The sequence below is a fragment of the Uloborus diversus genome, chromosome 6 (assembly GCF_026930045.1).
Source record: "Uloborus diversus isolate 005 chromosome 6, Udiv.v.3.1, whole genome shotgun sequence".
In the NCBI taxonomy this organism is placed as follows: Eukaryota; Metazoa; Arthropoda; class Arachnida; order Araneae; family Uloboridae; genus Uloborus; species Uloborus diversus.
In genome coordinates, this window is record NC_072736.1 from 151235522 (window position 1) to 151259059 (window position 23538).

A 23538-nucleotide genomic window follows, 5' to 3' on the forward strand; every position below is an offset into this window, starting at 1 on the left:
TCTTTAAAAAAAAAATCACTTGATTTAAATCAACGAACCCTGCTACGTTCATAAAAGAAAAAAAAATGATTCTTAGCGTACGCATTTTTAAAAAATATAATGATGAAGACATAAAAATACCTGAGATAACTAGGCATGCAACTACTAAAATCGTAAAGATAATCATCTTTCAATTTAATCACAAAATGTTACAAAAATTTGTAAACAATACAACAAGGTGGGGCACTAGAAGTTACAGTTAAACAATAAAAACTGAAACTGCATAAAAAATGACACTGGAGTAATATTATTTAGGGACTCTAATGCTGGTTGAGAATATTTTATCTTAATAAAGATTCTTAATAAAAGAAATAGTAGCATCTAAGTTAGATAATTCATCAAATATGTAAAAAATAGAAATAAATTTTGATCAAAAGGGGAGAAGAAGAAAAGAAAAAATTCTGTCTGCTTTTCAAAACTCGAGAGGGAGTTTTCCCCGAGGCAACATAGTACGTCACTTTTTGTTATCAAAAATGTTAAATGAATCTTGATAATAATTCTTTCCCTTCTTGATTATTTTCTTCATTTGTAATGACTAATTCAAGTCTTAGAAACTTTCGATAAGAATTTAACGAATTCGTTTCCCTGTTATTATAATAACTTCAATTCTTTTCAGCTAATCATATAAATTTATTTTAAACAAAATTGATAGCTGTCAGAAACTGTCATGTAGAAAAAAAAACTAGAAGCAACTGTCATTTTCTTCTATTACATGAAAGTTTCCCTGAAAACGTGGTTTGTATTGATTTTTATATCCAAACAACTAATAGTTTTATCAAGCTTTATCTGATCTTGCATAATACAAACAAGGAACACCTATTAGAAACTTTTTATTTATAAATCATCATTTTGGTTTCAAGAAAATTATTTCGAAGTAAATCGCGTTTCTTGTTTTGATTTTTTAAAAATATTTCTTATTTTTCAATGATTCAATTTTGACGCATAAAGGGTCCAATAAATAAATACCTTATCTCTTTGCAATGCAGAATGTGAAGCCTCCTGCCAAATCTATGCAAAGATTCTCTTTTTAGTTCTCTTATCTGGGGCTCTTTAGGTACCAGATCGCAGAAGCTCGGCGAACCTCCACACTGGCTTGCACCTTAGAAACCTTGCAGATGTACGTCAAAAAATACACCAATTTACGAAGTTATGCACCAGAAATTGTCTACAGAAGGGTGCTACTTCCAGCTTTCATTTTCAACAGTCTGTCTTGCATAATCATGTTTCAAAATTGCACATTTTTTGTTGATAATCACTAGAATGAACTCTTCAGACCTTAGACCATCGTTTGATGTTAGTGGAACCAAAAATATGAAAATTTGGCCGATATCCAAAAAGCCATATCCGGACATTTCGATCCAAAATCAATTGAGTTTTATTGATCCCAGATTGAAAGTTTGTTCACTAGATGGCAGGTTGTTCCTAACAAGGTTAATTACATCGTTAAATTTTTGACAACTTTTCTTTTTTAATTAGAGTTTGAAAAAATTCTTTTTGATCTGGTAATATTATGTCCTTTGCATGCTTTTTCAGCAATTGTAAATGTTGAGAATAAAAAAACAAAACAAAAAAAAAACACATTTTTGAGTGAATTTTCTATGACATTTATATCTACCTCACATACTCGCATTCTACCCTGCTACCACAGACCTCAACTAGAACTGGACCGCTTATCGTCCGCCGGGAAGTGACACAAATTGGGCGCCAACGCATCACCCCCAGAGCAGCCATTCTAGCCGTGTTTTGCATGCTGTATTAGATCTTGTTTGTTTTAATAAACTTCTTCTACCGTTCTTTACCATCTAGTATGCCGACTTGCAGTGCTGTTGATTGTTCCTACAAACATTGCATATAATACAGGATGGTATTAAGATAATTTCACGCCGTTTTTTTTTCTTTCTAATTTCTGCACAATACTTTAGAACAAATTAAAACAGAACAAAATTTTAGAAAAAAAAAAAAAACAGCACTTTTTATGTTTGTCACAGAAAAATCTGAGGCCTGCTTTTGCTTATATCTCAGCAACTAGACCACGTAAAGACTTCGGGATTTCACTAAATGATTTGCTTAATCTTAAGGTACAACTGAATGCTGAAAAATTGAAACTCCAAAATTAAATTATTTCAGTTAGCAGGGCTGCCCACGTTGGGGGGGGGGGGGGGGTTGTGGCGTAGAATGCGCCATTGAAATTTTTAGGGGGGTTTTGAGGGGTAGTTTTTCATTTTTGGGGGGTCCTCCACGGTATTGAGGGGGTGCGCCCCTGCAGTTAGGTTGGAAAACAGTAAATTCACTGGTGCCCACCTGGGGGAGGGGGGGTCGTGGCACAGGCTGTGCTATTGAAATTTTTAGGGGAGTTGTTTTGAGGGGTATTTTTTTCATTTTGGGGAAGGGTCTCGTCAGCATTGGGGATGGTGTCCTTGCCTTTAAGGGGGACACCCCGGGTAAATTTCTTGTAACTTCCCCACTAAATGATCATTGTAACAAATATTCGTAGCCACAATAGTAATATTAATTGTAATTGTAATGAGAATTTTGAATGACGGCTTCTCTAGAGCAAGCATGAAAAGTGTTCCCTATCATTGATCTCATCTATGCCAACAATCGATAACGGGGTAAAGTAAATAGACATATTACAGAGGTTCCCACCTGGGTCTGGCGTAGACTGCGGCCTTGGCATTTGGGGGTGGGGATCTTGCTCGAAAGGGGGCACCCCTGCATATTAGGATCTTTATCATGAGTAACTTATATGGTTTGAAACATAAATTAGTTTGGAAAACTTTTAATGTTTAAATGGTTTTAGTTAAATTAGTAAACAAATTAATCATAGAGAGGAGCAAGGATTAATTTTTAGTGCTAACTGCTTAAAGTTTTAGATATATACATATAGGTTTTTTTTCTTTCTAGTACAGAGCATTTATATGAAAAATAAGGTGAAATTTCGTGATTGTAACATTATTCTATTTCTGAAGAACATTTACACTAAACAGAATAAAATAATAGATTTAAAAAAAAAAACTAAGCACTTTTCATTATGCACTCAAAAGGTCAAAGTAACTTTTCTGGGTCAGAAAAGACTAGTTTTATCTCTAATGTTTTTGGAGAAACACATTCTGTTATTGTTTCTTAGTTTAGATGATATTTGATTTGAATCAACAGTATTTAAAAATTAAAAAAATATATATTTTATTAAAAATCGTAATTTTAATTCTGCAACATGCCATGCATAACAATTTGGAAGAAATCGAAAGTGGATAATTAGCGCTTGAGTTTATCGCTTTAATTTTTTTTTTTTTTTTGAAAAACAAAAGACGTATGCATAACGTTTGACTGAAATATTTCTTCTTAGAAAGTTCGTTTCACTTTTCGAATTCACCTTTAACTCTTAGACGAAAGAAAAAAAAATTTCCTTATTTCGCGAGCTACAAAAAGTGCGAGTAGTCGCACAGCTACAAAAAGTGCCAAAAGTTACTAACAGTTTTATACATCATATTCTTCCTAAAAAAAAGTGTTGTTTGAAAACAACTATTGAAGAGGATTTCTTCTTTTCATTTACTGCAATTATCTAAAATTAAACCAAGCATCAAATGTAGAATACAATTACAAAACCGTTTTTAACCTAGCATTATTGCCTATAATAACATGCGTGTTGGCTCAAACTGGGGGTGAACATGGCGAAACTCCGTCGTTTCAATTTGTGTCAACGTTTTCTCCCGAGAATGCGGAGGTGGTTTGTCCAGTTCTAGTTGAGGTCTGTGCCTGCTACTTGTAGGGAGAAAATAGAGGGAAAAAATGAAAGCCTGTTTGTATAAGTGAAGTCCCTCCTACTTTTGAGAAAAGTATGGGAAAGGTTTTTTTGTGATATTTAAAAGTAACTCTTTTAAAATGTAGGAACATTACCTATTAAACATGCTTGCAACTGAAAATGAGTGATTTTTATACCTTTGTTTTTTGTACAAAAAGATTTCATTTTTGCAATCACAATATCTGTTAAGGGCTCATTTTTGTCATCTTAAGATTTTTGTTAGTTGTTGCTTGCATTTTGAATTAATGTTAAATAAAATTTTTGTGGCAGCCATATTACATTAATTTTTTTAATGAGCATTATTATCCACATTGTTAACTATCAGGAAAATTTGCTACTCAGTTTGCAGCCCTTCTCAGTTTGCAAGCAGTCGGTCTTTTACTATACTGTAATTATTTTGTCTTTATTTCACTAATTTAAAATTATAGCAAATCATATCAGAACGTGTGGGCGTTCATTTCTTTAGTGATTGCTTAAAACAGTTGGACAAAAATCCAGAAAGTGTGAGAACTTTTGAGTTTTTTTTTTTTTTTTTCTAAGAATGGTTCAGGAAAAAGTTTTGTAATTCAGTCCTGCATATAAGTCCCCCCAACCTTTAACCTCATTTTTTGTACTAAATTTCTCGACTTTACCAGGTATATACAATAACTTTGCCTCGTGCATGTAGAAAGAAAGAAAGCTTAATAATAATCATACTTATTGTTGAATCATATGCAGTGATGTGCCTGTCAACTTTTCTGGGGGTATACTCCCAGTAATTCATTGCACACAATATGTGTATGCGATAATATACATAATATATAATGATATAAAAATTTTTGAAGCTTAAGGGTACAGTCAAACATTGATATCTCGAACCTCCTTATCTCGAAACCCTTGATGTCTGAAAACAAAAATTTTCCCCACCATTTTCTATAAAAACCCCTATGTATTTTCCATAGTTATCTCAAAATTTATTTTTCAAAACCTTTTATATGTCGAAATTTTTGCACAGAAGCAAGTTTCAATTGTCGTTTTGCTTTGGCAATTTTTGTAGTAAAACCAGTTCCAGAGACAATTGCTTTTAACGTTTTTCATCCCTTTTCTTGGAAATTTTGTGAAAAGGGGATTGGGGCAAGATAATAGGGGAGTGTTGGTATGAAGGAGGTGCTGTGTTTTTTCCCGAGTTTAGAATCTTTGTGCATTTATCTCGAACATGTTGTCCACTTTGAGGAAAGGGGTACAATTTTTCATCCGTCAGTTTTCAATTGAAAACGGGAAATGCGTTCCTCATTTTCCTCATTTAGCTTTTTAAACTCCTATAAAATGGCTGCTGAGAACTTTTTGAACGTAAGGTTACTTAATCTAGTGAAATATTGAAGACTACTTTATTGATTGTAATTCAAAGTGTTCCCATAGTACATATATAAATGCATATAGCGTACATGTGTGTACGAGAGTTACTAGTGTAATTTTTTAAAAACTCGATATCTCGAAAAAATTTCCCGTACCGAGAGATTCGAGCTATCAAGGTTGTACTGTATATGCTATATGTATAAAAAATGTTTGAGAGTATACGTCATATATGGAGTATACCCTACGGGAACACCACTCCCTGATCATATGTAAAATTTTAGAAGCATATTTTACTGTGTTTTACATGAATTTTTGTCACTTGCTTTGTTAAGTTACAGTTTTCATTTTATAGTTGAAAAGGTCTTAGTTGTTAACCATGTCATCTGGAATAGTATATTCAGCTGTTGCAAGAGCTGGAGTCATTTTAGTCAGCTGTCAGAGAGTAGCTGGAGACTTTGAAACAACAGTGAACGCATTTTTACCTAATGTCCCTGTTGAGCGTAACACCAAAACTTGCTATCAGTCTGGAATGTAAGAAAATTTTAAGTTACTTTTAATAAGACATTTGCAATTATTTTCTTGGCTTTGCCGTGGACAGTAAAAGATATTCAGCAAGGAATGGAGGGAATCTAAACTTTTTTTGTGTTGAAAGATTATTATTTAACTATATACTGTCTGGACAGCTTTGTGTTAGTGGATTTTTCACGTTAAGATTTTTTATTTTAAACTAGCTGCATTGCCCAGCTTTGCACAATCTACCTCAAAAATAAAAGTTATGTCAAGAGACGCATGTTCAGGATCAATTAGAGGAAAAAAAACTAAAATTTTCTGTCCAAACAATCATTCTGAACGAAAGAAAATGTCAAATCAAAAATTCCCAAACAAATTAAACGCAACTTTCCTGATTATCTTCTGCTGGCGGTACAAAAAAAAAAAAGAAAGAAGGTAAATCCCCAAATAATAATCAAAAGGGGAAATTTTTGCCTTCAACAAAAACAAAATTTTATTTATTCACAACAGAGAAAAATTTTTCCAACCTTCTGCACACTAATTTAAAATGAGATCGCACAAACGATAATTTTCCGATTTAAAATTTCTGTTCCATTAGGCTTTGCAGTGCTTTTTAATTTTTTTCCAGTGATTTTAGTCTTTTTTTTTTTTTTTTGAAATTTGAAGGAACTCTATGGGTGTTTATCGCGAGTTTTCGAATGGGGACCTGAATTAAATAAATTGAATAATTATTTTGGGTAGAAAGAGCCATTTAATGCCATTTTCAGGCTTTAAAAATAAAATTCAAATGGTTCGGTACTTTTTTGACGTTTGAAAACCCCCCTACGTTCCTTCTCGAGTGCCCAAGTACCTCCCAGCCAAATTTTGTGGAGATCCAACGTAAACTGGATTAGTGTAGGGAACATACACACACACACATATATATTCTCTGTTTTATTTATATAAATGTACTTCAGTGTACTGTAAAATCTACAAACTTTTGATTTATTTTATTTTAAAGGATGAGACTTAATGTTTTCCCCAGGATTTTTTAGGAGGGCCCTGCTGAGGGTTTGCCAATATATATCATGATATCACTAATATAATGCAATAATATAATATTCCTTTTTTATTTTGTATTCATAAAAATATTAGTAATGAAGCAATTTTAATATCTATCTAAAATGCCTAGTTCAAAATTAAAAGTTGGTTGAAAAAAGGAAAATGTCCTGTGACTGTGCACTGACTAATGCATATATATATTTTTTTTAATTCTGAATTAAATGATTTTGTAAAAATAGTTAACAAAAGAAAAATAAGTGAAGCAGTTAATGCATTCTTAAGTAACTCAATTAAAATTAATAAAAAATTTAATTAAAATATCAATTATAAAATGCATACCACTAATTACCAATAATAACCAAACAGTTATACACATACGGGTAGTATTAAATCAATTTTTCTTATTCTAATTTTACATGATATTTCATGCTTTTGTATATGATACTGTGATTTTTTTTCCTGAAGGAACTTGTGTATGCGTAATCAGTTTTACTGTCAGTCAGAGCACATGAATATAGACATCAATATCCAATGGAACAGCCAGTATCAGTAGCAGTTATATTATTTTTTATATTTTAAACTTAAATTATCATATTTCTCAAATGATTCTAAATATCACATGCATATATACCATTTAAAGTTTGCAAATTTTTACATAAAGTATATTTATCAATAATGAAAAAAAAAAAATGATTTTAAATCTATATAATATAAGAAAATAAAAAACAATGATTTGAGGATGCAATTATTATTTAAAGACTTCAGATTGTGATGCTTGAAAATGTCGAATATATCGTCGCCTCAGAGCAACAATAAGATATCTAATCCCAGAAATAACACTTAGATACCTTACTGTTGCTGTGAGGCGATGATATATCAAAATATTTGATGCATATCAAAATATCAGATATTTTTGATATTTTCAAAAATATCATGATATTTTCAAACTCTGGGCGGGACAGAGTCAACGCATAATTATTCTTATACAGTGAAATCCCTCTAATGCGGACACTAACGGAACAAATTTTTTTGTCCGCAATAGAGAAGTGTCCGCAGGACAGGGGTTTAATAATGTTATTTGAATTGTAACTGGGGTATTAAAAATTGTCTGCATAAGAGGGGTGTCCATTAGGAGGGGTTTTACTGTATACTAGCTTTTACACGCGGCTTTACTCACGTTGATGTAGTTTTTTTTAATCGATTCAAGTTAATTGTCAACACAGGGAGAGGTCATATAGTTACCAAAAAATGGTTTCTCGCCAGTTTTGCCGATATTTAAAATGGCCTCCCTCCTTTAACATATCAAAAGATATGATGAAAACTGAAAATCAAAGGGGGGGGGGAATGAAATGTCGGCGAAACTGAGAAGACACCCAAAAAAATCACACAACATCAGTCAGGAAAACGTTCAGGAGTAGTAAAGAAGTTAGTTTTGGTAATTCTCCAAAATTCCAATTCGAGTGAGGTCAGCAATTCTTAAATAAAGTCAACCATTTCCCTTACAATCCCCATCCCCGCCAAATGGTGTCCAGCGCTACACCTGCTATCTAAATTATTGTATAGCTTCTTACCGGAGAAATAGTCTTCAAAATAATCAGTCACTACAAATCCAGATTCTAATAATGTCCCTTTAGAGTGAGAACATCAAACTTTTAAAATCCCCCCACATGAAGGAAATCAACTGTTTCTTAATAACGTAAACAGTCCTGATTAAAATACCAAAAAAGTTCAGAGTAAAAATACCATTAAAATCAGAGTAAGCACAACAGTTTTTTTTTGTTTTTTTTTTAAGTTCCCATTTAAATGCGGACAATAGTACAAAAAACTTCTCATTTCATATACATTTTAAAAAAAACAAAAAACCCATTAATTGCTTCAAAGTTGTGTAAAACTGGAAAATAATCAGCCAAATCCATGTATTATTTGCCTATCTTGTGCAAAAAATCTTACTTTAAAATTTAACTTGAGAAAAGCCTTGAACAGTGAGACGAAAAGCAAAAATAGTCAACAATATAACAATTCTCGCTATCAGCAGGGAGTTGAGATGACACCCTAAATACTATATTGTGTTGAGGAAAGCCTTCGAACATGGAACTAAAAAGCTCATAACTCGTTTTTGTTCAACTTAGAAATTTGGAACAGGTGCCATCTTCAGCAGAAAAATCAAAGCTTTCGATGGACATATAATGTTAATATGTGCAAGTATTTTTTCATCCTCATAATAGAGAATTTATACGAAAATTGGGTTTTATCGCCCCCCTAGGGGGGTTTTGCCCCCCATAACGGGGTGAAAACTACCCTATGTGTTATTCTGATGTATAAACTATATTATTGTAAAGGTTCATCAAAATCCATTCAGTAGTTTTTGTGTGAAAGAGGAACAAACATCCATACATCCATACAGACAAACTTCTGCATGTATAATAGTAAGATTTATTTAATGGTTACAAACATAGGACAAAGAAATAAATATAGAGAAGCTCCTTCTATAATAAAAAGGAGATGAAATTGAAGCCAAAATTATGGAACAAATTGGTGCAAAGATGGGTTATGAAAATGTAGTCAATTCGCGAGAATGGTTTTCACTGATCTCGCAAAAGGATTGAATCAAATAGCTAGCGGTTTGGTTTGCATTTTAATGCAAATTTCAAAAACGTGCTTCATAAACATGCAACAATATATAAGTTTAAATTAACTACCAATTGAGTTTCAGTAAATGCAATATTTTGAATCGAAATGTATCCCAAGATCTTTTGTGAGAAGCTAAGGATTTTGTGATGATACATTCGCTTCAATTCCTGAGTAAAGTGGGGCTTTTCTATTTAAATTTCTGTACTCTATGGTACAAATGAATGTTTTACTGAACCTATGTTTTTTTTTATGGAACTTCATGAAGCATAATTTTATTGAAAAATAACCGAAAGCTTTTGTACAACCAGCAAAAATGTTGCACTTGTTTTGTTTTATAGATATAATTATCATATTTTGGTAGAAGATTTGCTCATATACATTTGTGCTGCAGAATCTGACTTCGGGAAAAATGTGCCCTTTGCTTTTCTTAATGAAGTAAGTTAAAATTCTCTGATTTTTTTAAAAATATTTTTTTAATATTTTGCTAAAATGGATCTTTCTGAAGTGTTGGCTTAGTAAAATGTTTATTATGTATTTTAACCTCTGGTGATGCTAACGCTTTCCATCTCACATTAGTAAAAGTGTCAAACATCTCAATATGATCTGAGCCGTTTAAAAAGTGGTGTGAGGTAATAAACCAAGATTTTGAGTAGTCTAATGGTTTATGAGCCACTTAATGCACAAAATGCTATTGCTGTTAAATTTTGCAATAACATCAGCAAATGGTTGAACCAAGATTTTTATACTATAGAATACCTTTATAATGCCACGCTGACTTATATAACGCAATTCTCTATAAACCGCACAACTTTTCAAAAGTAAACAATAGGTTTTGTAGTTTAAAAAATCTCTCTGTTTCGCCTTGCAGACATAAAAATTGTTAGGCAAATGAAATTTTGAAACACTTTTTCATCTTTCCATCTTAATTCAAAAGCTTTTAAATGAAAGTTAGTATTCACAGTGAAAGAAAATACAAGATGGCTCTTTAAAACGCAGCTGTTATGCGAACCATGAAACTAGCAGAAGTACAGGATAATTCACTTTCTTTTGATTGTGAAACATATTTATTTGGAAATGATTAGTTGTATAGTTAGTGCTTTAATGCCCATTGCAGATAAAACTCATTCTGAAATGCTAATATATAGATATATTCTGAATATTAGTTTCAAAATTTGTGAAATGACCTATATAATGCCATTACCTGTATAACGCAAAAACTCTGGTCCCAAGGTGTGCATTATAACGGTCTTATACTGTACCACTTTTGCTTGAAGTAGAATGAGGTTAGTTAAACTAATTTCTGATGGTGCAAATACAAACAATAAATAACAGAATTTTTTAAAAAAATACTAAGCACTTTTCATAATGCACTCAAAAGGACAAAATAACTTTTCTGGATCAGAAAGGACAGTTTAAGTATTCCTGTAGTTATCAAAAGTTCCAAGAAAATGACACCACAAACAACAAAAGGTGTGGCTCAAGTCATGAAGAGAATTTTTTTATCATTATCTAGCTTTCAATCATAACTTTGAGTGTTGAAGCATGCATATTTTTCTTATTGGGAAGGTTTGGTTTGAAATGACTAGAACCACACTTTTCTTAAATTGAGGTGTCATTTTCTTGGAATTTTTGCAAACTACAGGAATACTTAAATTTTCCTTTCTGATCCAGAAAAGTTATTTTATCCTTTTCAGTGCATTATGAAAAGTGCTTATAGTAGTTAGTACATATAACTATTTAGTATATATACTAACTATTTTTTTTTATTTATAATTTCTATATAGTATATATTAGAACTAGTAGTATTTTTTATTAGTTATTAGTAAGTTGTAATTAGTATTAGTATTTAGTATTTTTTAAAAATTTCTGTTATTTTATTCCTTTTAGCGTAAATGTATTTCAGAAATAGAATAATGTTACCATCACGAAACTTCACTTTATTTTTTCATATAAATGCTCCGTACTGAGAGGAAAAAAACCTTCACACGTGTCTAAAACTTTAAGCAGTTGGCACTAAAAATAAATCCTTGTTCCTCTCTAGGATTTATTTTTTTGCTAATTTAATTGGAACCATTTAAACATTAAAAGTTTCCCAAACTAATTTATGTTTCAAAACATACAAGTTACTCGCGATAAAGATCCTAATATGTCTCTTTACTTAGACCCGTTTCTGATTATTGCCATAGATGAGGATGAAAATCCAAAGAAAGCAATGATAGTGGATACATTTTTTGCTTGCTCCAGAGAAGCCTTGATTCAAAATTTTTATCATGATTACTATCAATATTGTTGTTGTCAGGCAACAAAATTTCACAATGGGTTTTATATTTAAACTTTAATGGAGAAATTACATGAAATTTGCTGTTTTCCATCCTAACCAAAATAATAGTTTTATTTTAGAATTGAATTTTTTAACGTGAAGTTGTACCTTAAGACTAAGCAAATCATTTAGTGAAATCCCAAAGTCTCTAAGTGGTCTAGGCGCTGAGATATAAGCAAAAGCAGGCCCCAGATTTTCTCGGGACAATCAGGCCAAGTATAATAAAAGTGCTTAAAAAAGTGACCTACACCACTTTTGCCCTCAATGGCTCATATATAAAACTGAATTCATTTCCATTCATTATTTTCACCTTATTGAATTTTTGTATAACTAATATCTTAATAGCCTAAATTGTTTCTGTAAAGTGTGGTTAACATGTTTACAGTAGAAACCTATGTTTAAAACTATATTTTCTTCAAAAATTAAAACAAAACTGATTAAAATTAAACATTATGTGAATACAACTTTTCTGTAGTATGGTAATTAATTTTTATGTTTTTTGTTTGCATGTTAAAAATAGACTTACATTGTGTGAATTGGTTAAATCTGTCCCAAATTCAATAGGGAAAAAAAGTCCTACAAATAAAATATAACTTGTATAAGCCCTGTATTTTTTATACAAAATTGCCTTTTAAGTACTAAATTTTATGAAAAATATTTTTGATTGTTATTCATGTCAAGATATCTTTTATTAAAATGTTAAATTTTCAATGTTTTCTTTAGATAAAATCAAAATTTACAAATGGAAGTCTTGCTATTAGAGCTTTGATGGCATCTGAGCATGAATTTGACAGAGATTTTAGTTACATTTTAAAGGACCAAATGGTATGTAGTATTTATTTCTCTTTTTAGAAATCAGATTTGTGCTGCATGTATTTCACAAACTGCAGTAGAATCTTGAAAACTCAACTAAAAAGTGGTTTGATTAAAGTGAAAAGCCAACGTAAATAAAGCACAAATAGTGAAGAATTCATTATTTGTGCTTTATTTAAGTTGGCTTTTCACTTTATTCATATTAAAGCACAAAGCTTATATGATAATTTTTCATTTAAAAAGTGATTTACCTTGAAAATACTGTGTTATGCGGAATGCACTCCTAGCAGGTTTTTCTAGAGCTGGGTTTTAGGTTTTTCAGCAAATGGCTCACATTGAATTTTATTTGTATAACTGCTGCTACCCTTACAGACTATGTAACAACATTACAAACATTTCTTTTTTTTTTTCTTTTGAGGGGGGAGCGGTGTCCTATAAGTACTAGCCTTCTGTAAATTATAGTAGTAAAACAAGCTTTATTTGTGTCGGTGATAAATTGTAAATATGATCCCCTCATATTCAACAAATTTCTGAATATCTGTCCTGTTTTGTTGATGTTTATAGTTAGGGATCAGTTTCCTTTAGCATAATACAAGAATTACTTGAAATAGGATATAAGTGTGCTATGTTTTCTGCATTAAAATCAAATTTGGGGTTCAGACTCTTCTCTGTCAAGAGTAAAACATCCATTGGAAAAAAAATGAAATTAAATAGAGCAAAAGTTTAACAAAATATATCTGCTGCTTTCAATAAATCTTCTTAAGATGTTTTAAACCTCTTAAGAAGATTTATTCACACCTTTTCTTCCAATATCCTCACAGCCTGCTGCTCAGAAGTCAAGCAGTTTTACATAATTTTTTGCTAAATCATTTTCAATTTAAATTGGAATGAAGTTCTTTCCCGTAGTATTACCATCATTTTTATTTATTTTTTTGTGTGTGACAAATTTGAATTTTCATATTGTGACAATAAAGAATCAATAAGGTATGCATAACAGTTCATGTTTATTTGCACAGTAGCGCTCAATGGTAACTTTTTTATGATGTGTACGAAAAATTTAATAATTATTTATTTTTTTTTTTGGTGTCCCACAAATCCTATATTTTTTCAAAATGTGTCCTATATCTTTTTAAAAAGATGTCCTATATTTTGTCAGTTGGTTGCTTTAATCCCTGGGTTTATTGAAATAGGCTACAGTAATTAGTGATGTGCTGAATTATCTTCTTTTCATGCTAGAAAAAAAGTATGAAGAACATTAATGATAAGAATTTTCAACACATTTATGCATACTTCTTCAAAAGTTATTGTATGGTAGTTCGAAAATGAACATATCTTTTGATGTCCTAAAAAGTGTGTGTCATTTATTTTTGAAATTTGTTTTTTATTTATTTATTTATTTTTGACTAAAAGAAAAGCTGTATTACATTAAAATTTAATGTACATTTCAGATAAAGTACACCACAGATGTTCCTGCAGATGGCGTTGGAAGGGTGAAACAGCAAGTCCAAGAAGTGATGTCAGTAATGTCTGATAATATTAATAAAGTAGTTGATCGGGGAGAAAGACTAGAATCCCTGCTAGATAAAACAAATGAGCTTGAAGTATCAGTAAGTAGTGCAACTTTTATGAATTATTTGTCTAACAAGAACTACTTTTGTTCAATTGTTTCAGTAATGTCTGAAAATATTAATAAAGTAGTTGATTGAGGATAAAGCTTAAAATCCCTCATAGGTAAAATAAATTAGCTTGAAGTATCAGTAAGTAAGCTTTTCATCAGTAAGTGTAGCTTTTATGAATTATTGTCTAACAAGGACTACTTTTGTTAAATTGTTTCAGTAATGTCTGATAATATTAATAAAGTAGTTGATCCAGGATAATAATTTTTTTGCTGGATAATCCGAATGAGCTTGTAGTATCAGTAAATAGTGTAGCTTTATGAATTATTTGTCTAACAAGAGCCACTTTTGTTAAATTGTTTCAGTAATGTTTGATAATATTAACAAAGTAGTTGATCAAGGATAAAGACTAAAATCCCTGCTAGGTAAAACAAATGAGCTTGAATAAGTAGAGTAACATTAATGAATTATTTGTCTAACAAGAACCACTTTTGTTAAATTGTTTGTGTTATAAAAATCAAAGATTCAAAATTGAAATTAATATTTTACATATCTATACTTATAAAAATCAATGTCCTGAGATAACATGTATATATCAACGCACAGCCAATACCACTGAAGCCTCAGACTTGAAATTTGGCTGGAATGACTACATGATTACGAAAGTACCCTAAGAAAGGATTTTTCGAAATATCAATAAGTTCGGGAGAAATTAATTACCCCCCCCCTAATTTCTGTGATATTAAAACCTGTAATTGAAATTTAAATTCCTTATTTTTGAAGGCTTTCTTCCATTCAAATCATTATTCAGTACTTCATCTTAACTTTTGGTCGATAGCGAATTCTAAATTTGATATTGTTTTTGTTTCTCTCGTGATTCTTCAAGGCTTTTCTCAAGTCAAATATTAATATTTCTGTCTTTTGCTTTCACTTTTTTTAAAACTGTAAACGAAGCTTTTAAGAACATCATCACAGATAAAACATAAAGCATTTACATTTCATTATATAAATTTTTCAAAGTTGTGTGAAAGATTGTGAAAATCTGATAAAAAATTGTGCATTTAAAATGTTTTTTTTTTGTCCATTATTGGGTTTTCCTTTTCAACATTACAAATCTAATCCATTGATAAATTAAAATGAAACTAAACTTTTTTAAAAATATAATTCGGCATTTCTTTGGCACACCCTGATCAATTTTGAAAACAATCCAGCAAAAATTATGTGTCTTATGAACTACTAACAGGAGTCCAGGGGCACCCGAGACCCTCACAAAATTAGAAAAATATATAGGTAATAAGTAGTTATTATAGGGGATTTTCGTAACTATAGGTGCACCAAGCAGTTATCCCCTGCTAATTTTATTAATCGAGCAATGCCGGGTACGGGCATCACTACCTACAAGACTTTCTATATAGGAGGTGGTGGTACGGGAATGCTAGTATTGTATACTATCTCTAAAGTGCCAATCTATATAACATATTTCCCTATAAACCTCACAACTTTTCAGAAATAAATAATTTATATAGTTAAAAACAACAACAACAAAAAAAAAAAAAACTTATATCTGCATTAGAAACATAACAGCATTCTTTGGCAAATTAAAATTTGAAACTGCTTCTCATCTTTCCACTTTAACTCAAAGCTTTTAAAAGTGAAATAGTATTCACAGTTAGAAATAGAACCAGATCGTCCTTGAAAATGCAATTTCTTTGTGAATGATAATTAAATTGCATTGTTTAAATCTTAGTGCTCAAATTAGTTTCATTGCTTTGATTTGATTTGTTGAGATTTTAATTTGTTTCCGATGTTTTCTCATGCAAATGCGGGGGACGAATCGGCAATGGCGTTTTCTTGCTGATTCGTCAGTGTGACATCACACACGTTTTGCTGCAGCACTATCATTTTCTTTTCTTATAAAAGCTTGTGTCTTTAGTTATAATGGCGAGTTGACCGTTTTAAGTAACATGTTTGTGCATGAAGTTCATATTGAACTTGATTTTAACATTTGAATTTACAAATAAAACTAAATGCTTTTAAATTTCTGCCCTGTTTCATTTTTCCACTGTGTAAATCTCTACAATTCTGATGTGCAAATATGTAGATATATTAAAAATATTACGTAATAAATTTGTGAAATGACCTATATATAATCTTTACTAATAATAAAGCTGAAAGTCTGTCTGGATCTCTGTGACGCGCATAGCGCCTAGACCATTCGGCCGATTTTCATGAAATTTGGCACCGAATCGGTTTGTAGCATGGGGTGTGCACCTTGAAGCGATTTTTTGAAAATTGGATTTTGTTCTTTTTCTCTTCCAATTTTAAGAACATTTTCCCGAGCAAAATTATCATAAAATGGATGAGTAAATTACCAAGTTATCATAACATGGAACTGTAACATGGGCAAGCCAATTGGCGAGAAATTCATCATCCATTATTTGTAAATATATAGGCGAAGTAAAAGACCTTTTAATTTTCTGCTACGGGCAAAGCCATGCGGGTGCCACTTACTAGTGTCAAAATAAAAACCTTCGTCCCAAGGTGTCTATATGGTCTTTTACTGTGCTGTTGCCGCCCGCCTTGTCCAGTGGTCGGAGGAGTCTGACTGCGATGAAGTAGTCCCAGGTTTGAATCTCGGCTCAGGCATGGATGTACTTTCTCTCTCCTGTCCTTGTCCTTCCTTTGTGTGAATGTTGTTGTGCTGTGAATGGTTGCCTACACTGTAAACGGGTCCTTATGGCATGTTTGTACTGTGGAAGTCGGACTTCACACCAAATTACGCCACAGTTGGAAAAGTGAAGCAGCGCACCCCAAATTGCCAGCCTAGCTGGCACAAGACAACAACAACTGTGCTGTTAAAAATGCAATTGGTAGAATCCAGGGGTTTTTCTTGATAGTCTCAGATTTTTTTCGGAAAAATGCCAATTTCTTTTTTTTTTTCTCCTGTTGATCAGAATTATTGGGTATTAAATTCCCTGAAAAGGAGAGCTTCCACTTTTGAGTTTAACAGGTTTTAGAGGCATTTGAAAAAATGAGTACTTTTCAGGAACTTTGTATGTAAAGTTAGATTTAAAAATTCAAAATTTTATTTAGCGGCAAGAGGCCAGAGGGCACATTCAATTTAGTTATGTAGCCCCATTTTCATTTAAGTTGGTGTTTCATCCATGAATTTTATTTTTTATGAAACCAAGCTGTCTTTTGCCGATTTCTCAGTCAAAACCTTTTTCTGTACGCAGCCTTTTTGGCCAAAAGATTGCGTTAGCGTGGTACCTTCTTGTTTTCATAAAAAACAAATTCTGGATAAAATGGCACCTAAAAGTGAAATAGTGGCTATATAATTAAATTTAAAGTGTCTTTACTGCTAAATAAAACTTGGAATTTTTAAGTCTACCTTTACATATAGTGCCTGTATAAATCCACATTTTTTTCAAATACCTGTAAAACCTGTTAAACTCAAAATTGGAAGCTCTCCTTTTCGGGAATGTAGCACTCAATGGTTCTAATCCACAATAAAAAGACTTAAAATTGGCATTTTTGAGATTTTTTTTTTTCAAAATGTTGCATATTGTATCAAAATAACATGATTATCTTTCAAATAAAAAAATGCAACAAATATCCTGCACCATTCTGGAGATAAAGCAGTTTGGAATTTTCACCAACAATTACAAATGAGGTAGTGAGAAGCAAAGGGATGCAAGTGGCAAAATTAAAAATTTGGTGATAACCAGTACAAATGGTAGGTGGACCGCTCATCTGTCTTGGGGCAAGAGATTGTACTAGTAGCCCTGGTAGTTGCTGCTGTACAGCATGATTTAGAAGAAAAATTCAATGAAAGCCTACCTAGGATCTATCTGATCTTTAAACGTGTTTTACTCAAAACTTAAAAAGTCCACTTGCATTCCTTTGCTTCTCACTGCCTCAAATGAGAAGTGTCAGGGTGTATCTCAAGTCAGAAATTTTTTTGGGGGGGAAAAAATGCTTTACTTTTTTCTGCATTTCAACATAGGTTAAATTTAAAAATTCTGAGACTATCAAAGCAAAACTCTTCCTGAATTGACGTGGATTCTACTAACAGTTTTGTGTTAAAAAGGGAAATATTCACAAGTTAAACTCGGAGGATTTAAAAGAAGTCCAAAAAAAAAAAAAAAAAAAAAAAAATCACCTATGCCAGTTATGACTCAAAATATCTAGTGAAAAAAATAGCTTCTTTACTGCATTTTAAAATTGTAGGCTTTCATATTTTATTTTTTTTTTTACATCTCGCAGCGCAAAATGCACTTGGCAAAACTGCATACAGTGTTTAATTCTTAAAAGACTGCCTGCTCATTTTTGCACTGTTGGTTTAAATTTTTTTAAACTTTATTTTATGTGTATTTAACACCAAAAGTATTTGAAACTGAGTTTGAATTTTAGTTTTTAAGGTTTTGAGTTATGTAGGTGAAACAGAGTCACAGTTGGTTGCAATTTTCGAGCTTTCATTTATTGCAGAAAGGAACTTGAAATTACAACTAATCAGATACACATTGTTTGCCTTTTCTGTTTACATTTTAAAAAGCTATTTTTCAATTATTTATGAATCAAAATCCAGCACTAAGTACATTTTGTCAGAATAAACTGTTAAATGTTTTTGTCTGTTTGAAATGCAAAATCACTTTGTATGACAGTTTGTTTTGATGCCTTCTGCATAAAACTTGCTCTAATTGCTAATTTATTCCTATTTTCACATTTTTGTATGTAAGGGAATGTGAGGCTAAGTGAAGAACTTACCTTTTTCAATGTAAGCATGTTGAAAATTTGTTTCACGAATTGCAGAACAAAAAAAAAAAAAAAAAACACCTTTGTAATGAAATTTGCATTGAAATATTTTTTTTTTATTTTTGGCAAATAAAATGGGACTTTCAAACCCCCATCCCCCTTTTTTTTTATAAAGCAGAGTGAAAAGTTAAAACTTTTTTTAGCAATGTGTTTTCTATGTAATTATTAAGACATGTGTTTCATTAAATGAATGAATGAATGAATGAATAAGTAATGAAACATATAATATGTAAAAAATAAATGAGTGAATAAAGTAAAGCATGAATGAGAAAATAAGTGAATGAAAAAATTAATGAGTGAATACATAAGTGATTTAATAACTGAGTGAATAAGTAAACAAAATTAACTATATTTAACTTTCCTCTGTGTGCACTTGACAAATTGCAGTTAGTATTTAAAATCAAAACATGCCTATTAACTAAACAGCACTGGACTTGAGTAGAGCTCAATTAATACTCAAACTGTTAATGACAAAAACTTGATCATTCTATAACAGCAAAAATTGTTTTTAATAAGCAATAAAATATTACAATATGTGCAACAAATTTTGAAAATGACTTTTCTTCTTATTTTTAATATTTTGTATTCTTTAGAGCTATTTATGTTTTGATTGGCATCAATTGTAGGTTTAAGAACATAGTTAAAATACTGCTAGATAAGTGGCACTGCAACCTCTGAAAATATTTTATTATTTTGCTTTACCCTCGCATTTTCCTCCCCCCCTCCTGTCCTTTAAAATGCTAAATGCTCATTACTTTCATCTTTGTTTAAGAGATGCATTTGTAATGTAATTTTCATGCTTATTCATTTATTTTTCAGTCGTCACAGTTCCATTCAACAGCAAAACGGGTTCGACGGCACATGTGGTGTAAAAACTTCAAAGTGTGGGTGATATGCTTTCTTATTGTTGCAATTATTATCACTCTTATTATACTGTTAGCCACAAATACAATACCTATTAGAAGTTGAGATTTATTTATTACATTTTGATGTTGCTCAGTGTTAAGCTATTTTTGTAGAGAATAAATAATTGAATATCTACTTGAAAAAACATATTTACAAATAGACTTTTAGTCGATGCAAAACTGAATAATAGACTTTAAATTGTTTATGAGAGGAAAAGTAAAAAATATACTTTTTGTACATGTTTACAGGTTCAGCAATAAAGTAAATCCCATTTTAAATGAATCTTTTATTTATTTGCATTTTGTATTTAATGTTTCATTTGGGATATAAGTACAGTAATAAATCACTGTAAAATCATGTCAAGTAGAAATCTCCTAAAAGTCAGGAAATAGCCTAACCTTATATAGTACTTAATTTTTGTACAAATTTTAAAAAAACAGCTTTAAAACTTTTCTGTTTAACTTAATTTTTTTTTTTTTTTTGAAATTTATTTATGCAAAAAGCCCAATAATTACCATCATGCATTGCTGGCAGCTGTGATATAAAACAGAGTTAACTTGCCTATTTATTCTTTAGATCTATTATGTTTGGAAAAAAGCTTATATATTTGTTAAATAATTTGATCTTTCAAAAACTACAAATAATAATAAAGATAATATCAGGAGAGAAAAAAGCTATTTGTTGAGCTACTCCATTTGTACTAAACTTCTTATCATCAATCTTTTATCAATCTGAGAAAGCATTATTTTTATAATTAAAATAATAAACTTTTATCGAATATACACCTGATTACACATTTGTATATTGAAAATTATTTTGTAATATTTATACTGACTGTCTTTTTGACCCTAAAATTATCAAATTATGTTCAAACCAGCAAATAATTATTTTTATGCAAATAATAATATAATTTTGTAATTATTTGTTATATTTATGAATAAACTTTTTGTATGATGTCTGTGCTCTTTATTTTTACTAATGGATCTGCTGTGATGTCAAGTAATATGACAACTCTGCCTTTCTGTGCAAGGAAAACATACCTTGAAAAGTTAGTGAAAAACAATTATTTATAAAGACATGTTTATTAACTCTTTTAATAAAACTGTTCATATTATCAATTAATATTCACATTAATTATTAACATATTGCTAACTGTAATTCGTTTATGACTATATACAGGGTTGCCACAGAAGTTCAAGAATGAAATTCCCTGACATTTCCAGGTTTTCCAGTTGCTTTTAGAAAAAATTCCAGGTTAATGAATGCCGACTTGCGTTATTAAATACCAATACAACATATTTTTAATGTAAGTAAATCTACTTTATGAACCAAATAATGCTTAAAAAATTGTCAATAATTGTAATCTCTATTTGGGTTAAGTTTAGACAAACTAAAAATTTAATTATTCCAGGTTTTCCATATTTTCCAGGTGCGTGGCGATCCTGTTATATAATAAGTGTAGTAAATGGTGTTAGATAAAAGTGATTGTTTTAAGAACCGAGGTATGGCCTTTGCATAGAAAAGCAGAATATACTGACATTTTTTTAGACAGAAATGATTTCATAAACTCAGAAGATCACTTAATCAACATACAGCTGACATTTTTTTCGAGACAATTATATTGAACAGTAATTGTATTTGATACAAGTAACAAAAATATAATTAGTGATATTCAAATCAGACTATCAACATTAACTTTGTTTAAAATACAGAAACCAATTTCTGGAGGTAAAAAAAGTTTATTGCCTAAAATACATATGTATATATATTTAAATATGTGGGAACTCTACTTTGATTTCATTAAACACTTAACAAAAGCTTTAATTAGCACAAATCAGTCTAAAATTAGTGTAATTTCTATAGATACAGTTGTACACCACGTTTAAAATAGTTTATCACAGTTTTCATGTTTGTGTACTTTGAGATTCTCTCGGACTAGGAGCTTCGCCTCGGTTTTCGATCATACCATTTCGCTGGTGGCCATACTCGAATTTAATTCTGAGTTCACCAATGTGAGATTTGGGAAGTATATCAGGAATCCATTCAACAATAAATGGTATTGGTTGTTTCTGATCTTGGTTCATCGTTCCTAAGAAATTTAAGGCGAAATTGAACTTTCCATTATTGCTGTACAAGTATTATATCAAATTCAAATTGAACACTTACCAACTTTCAGATATGTTTTCAATTCCAGGGGTTTTATGAAAAGGTTGTTGAGTGTTTTCCGGAAATTCTCTGCTAGTTCCACTTTGTCATTTTGAATTGGTTCGTAGGGTATATATGTTCCATCTCTGTTTTCAATGAAACTGCGAGTAACTTCCAAAGAAATCTGAAATTCAGCAAAATATGTAGATATTTACTATATACTAAGAGTTTCAAAAGAATGGAATTTCGGTATTGCTCAAACAACAATCAAGAATTAAATAAAAAATGATCAAAAATGCTTTGTGCTTAAAGATGGAAATCATCGGGAAAAAAAACCAGTTTTCTTTCCACTTGGAAAAAATTTGAAATTTCAAGCTCAAAATTATGTATTCAGAAATTTATAATATTTACATTCCAATGTTTTTATTGTTTAAATACTTTTTTATTGTCTTTTATATCTTACATGAAAACACCAACTTAGATAAGTAAAGGTGTAAGATAATATACTTTCCCTGTAGACCAAAGTAATATTTGCTATATTTGTAATGAATATACACAATGCCTTCTACTGATTTATTTTTTTAAATATAATTTTCGTGATTTTTTTTTTTTTTTTGCCAGATGGTAAATGATTATTTCCACACCAGGCATTTGTATATTCATTACATTCTTTACTAATTTTATATCTTTTTAAAATTTGGCTGCAACTTCAAAGTATGCATTGTTTTGGATTTTGTAGTGCATTGCCGAACTCTCCATTTGATGTTGCTTTGTAGTTCTGGTACTTAATACTTTGAGATTTCCAATGCTGATGAGTTCAATCTCAAAGCAACGTTTCTTTTTCCTTGGCTTTGTTTATAATTATTTTTTTTTTAAATTCCTCCCCCTTTTTTAAAAATGTTTAATTCCTTTTTTGTTACTTGTCATTATTGTACTTAACTTTTGTAATTGCTGCTTTGCGCATTTTAAAGTTAAAATTGTGTTTTTTTCCCCCTCTTTTCTACTTTTATTTGTTTTATTGTATTGTACATATATATATAAACTAGTAGTACCCCCATAGCGATGCCCGTGCTAAAAATTTAATGGAAGTCCGTTGAATAAAAAAAATCTGACGCCCCCTCCCCCTCTGATGTGAAATGATCATTTTTCTTTAAAAAAAAAAGAAAATGTCGTACATTTCACTCGGATAAAAACAAATCAAAAGTTTTTTTTCTTTCAAAACAAATCGCCAAACGATGAATTACATTAACAGTTGCCTTAAAACAATAACCCTAGACTGAACTGCTCAGCGCCTAACACGCCAAGCGGCCACCTACCGGAACCCAGCCCTTTTGCGAGTGAAGTGGATGATTTTTCTTTGGCAATAATAAATTTTTTTTCCAAACAAACAAAAAAGTATAAAATCACGTTAACAGTAGCTTTCAAATCTTTATATATTAAGAGCTGCGTTGCCCGGCTTTGCCCGGTCTACATTGAGAATGAAAATTGTGTCAAGTGACATATATTCAACAATCAGGCTTAAATAAATGGGAAAAAAAAATACACCATGCAAAATTACCCTTCCA

The 23538-nt window shown here is 30.9% G+C and overlaps 2 protein-coding genes across 5 annotated transcripts in view; one reads left to right on the plus strand and one right to left on the minus strand.

The window, feature by feature from the left end:
* Window positions 1-452: 452 nt before the first annotated feature.
* LOC129224540 (uncharacterized) lies at window positions 453-20875 on the plus strand. 2 transcript variants are annotated; one of them, XM_054859013.1, is made up of 6 exons: window positions 453-488; window positions 5529-5707; window positions 9697-9793; window positions 12402-12503; window positions 13940-14098; window positions 19742-20875. In XM_054859013.1, exons 2-6 carry the CDS (start codon window positions 5553-5555, stop codon window positions 19889-19891), a joined length of 663 nt encoding a protein of 220 aa, XP_054714988.1. In that variant the 5' UTR covers window positions 453-488; window positions 5529-5552; the 3' UTR covers window positions 19892-20875. The 2 variants fall into 2 exon arrangements, with proteins under 2 accessions (XP_054714988.1, XP_054714987.1); XM_054859012.1 differs by having other exon boundaries at window positions 477-774; window positions 19742-20874.
* Window positions 20876-21503: 628 nt separating this feature from the next.
* Window positions 21504-23538, minus strand: part of LOC129224123 (uncharacterized protein C2orf42 homolog) — a 47127-nt gene continuing 45092 nt past the window's right edge. For 2 of the 3 annotated variants that reach the window (XM_054858535.1, XM_054858534.1), the window contains exons 10-11: window positions 21995-22157; window positions 21504-21917 (exon numbers count right to left, since the gene is read on the minus strand). In XM_054858535.1, coding sequence (XP_054714510.1) covers window positions 21733-21917; window positions 21995-22157 — 348 coding nt within the window. In that variant the 3' untranslated portion in view covers window positions 21504-21732. The remainder of the gene's footprint in view (window positions 21918-21994; window positions 22158-23538) is intronic. The other variant, XM_054858536.1, reaches the window with a different exon arrangement.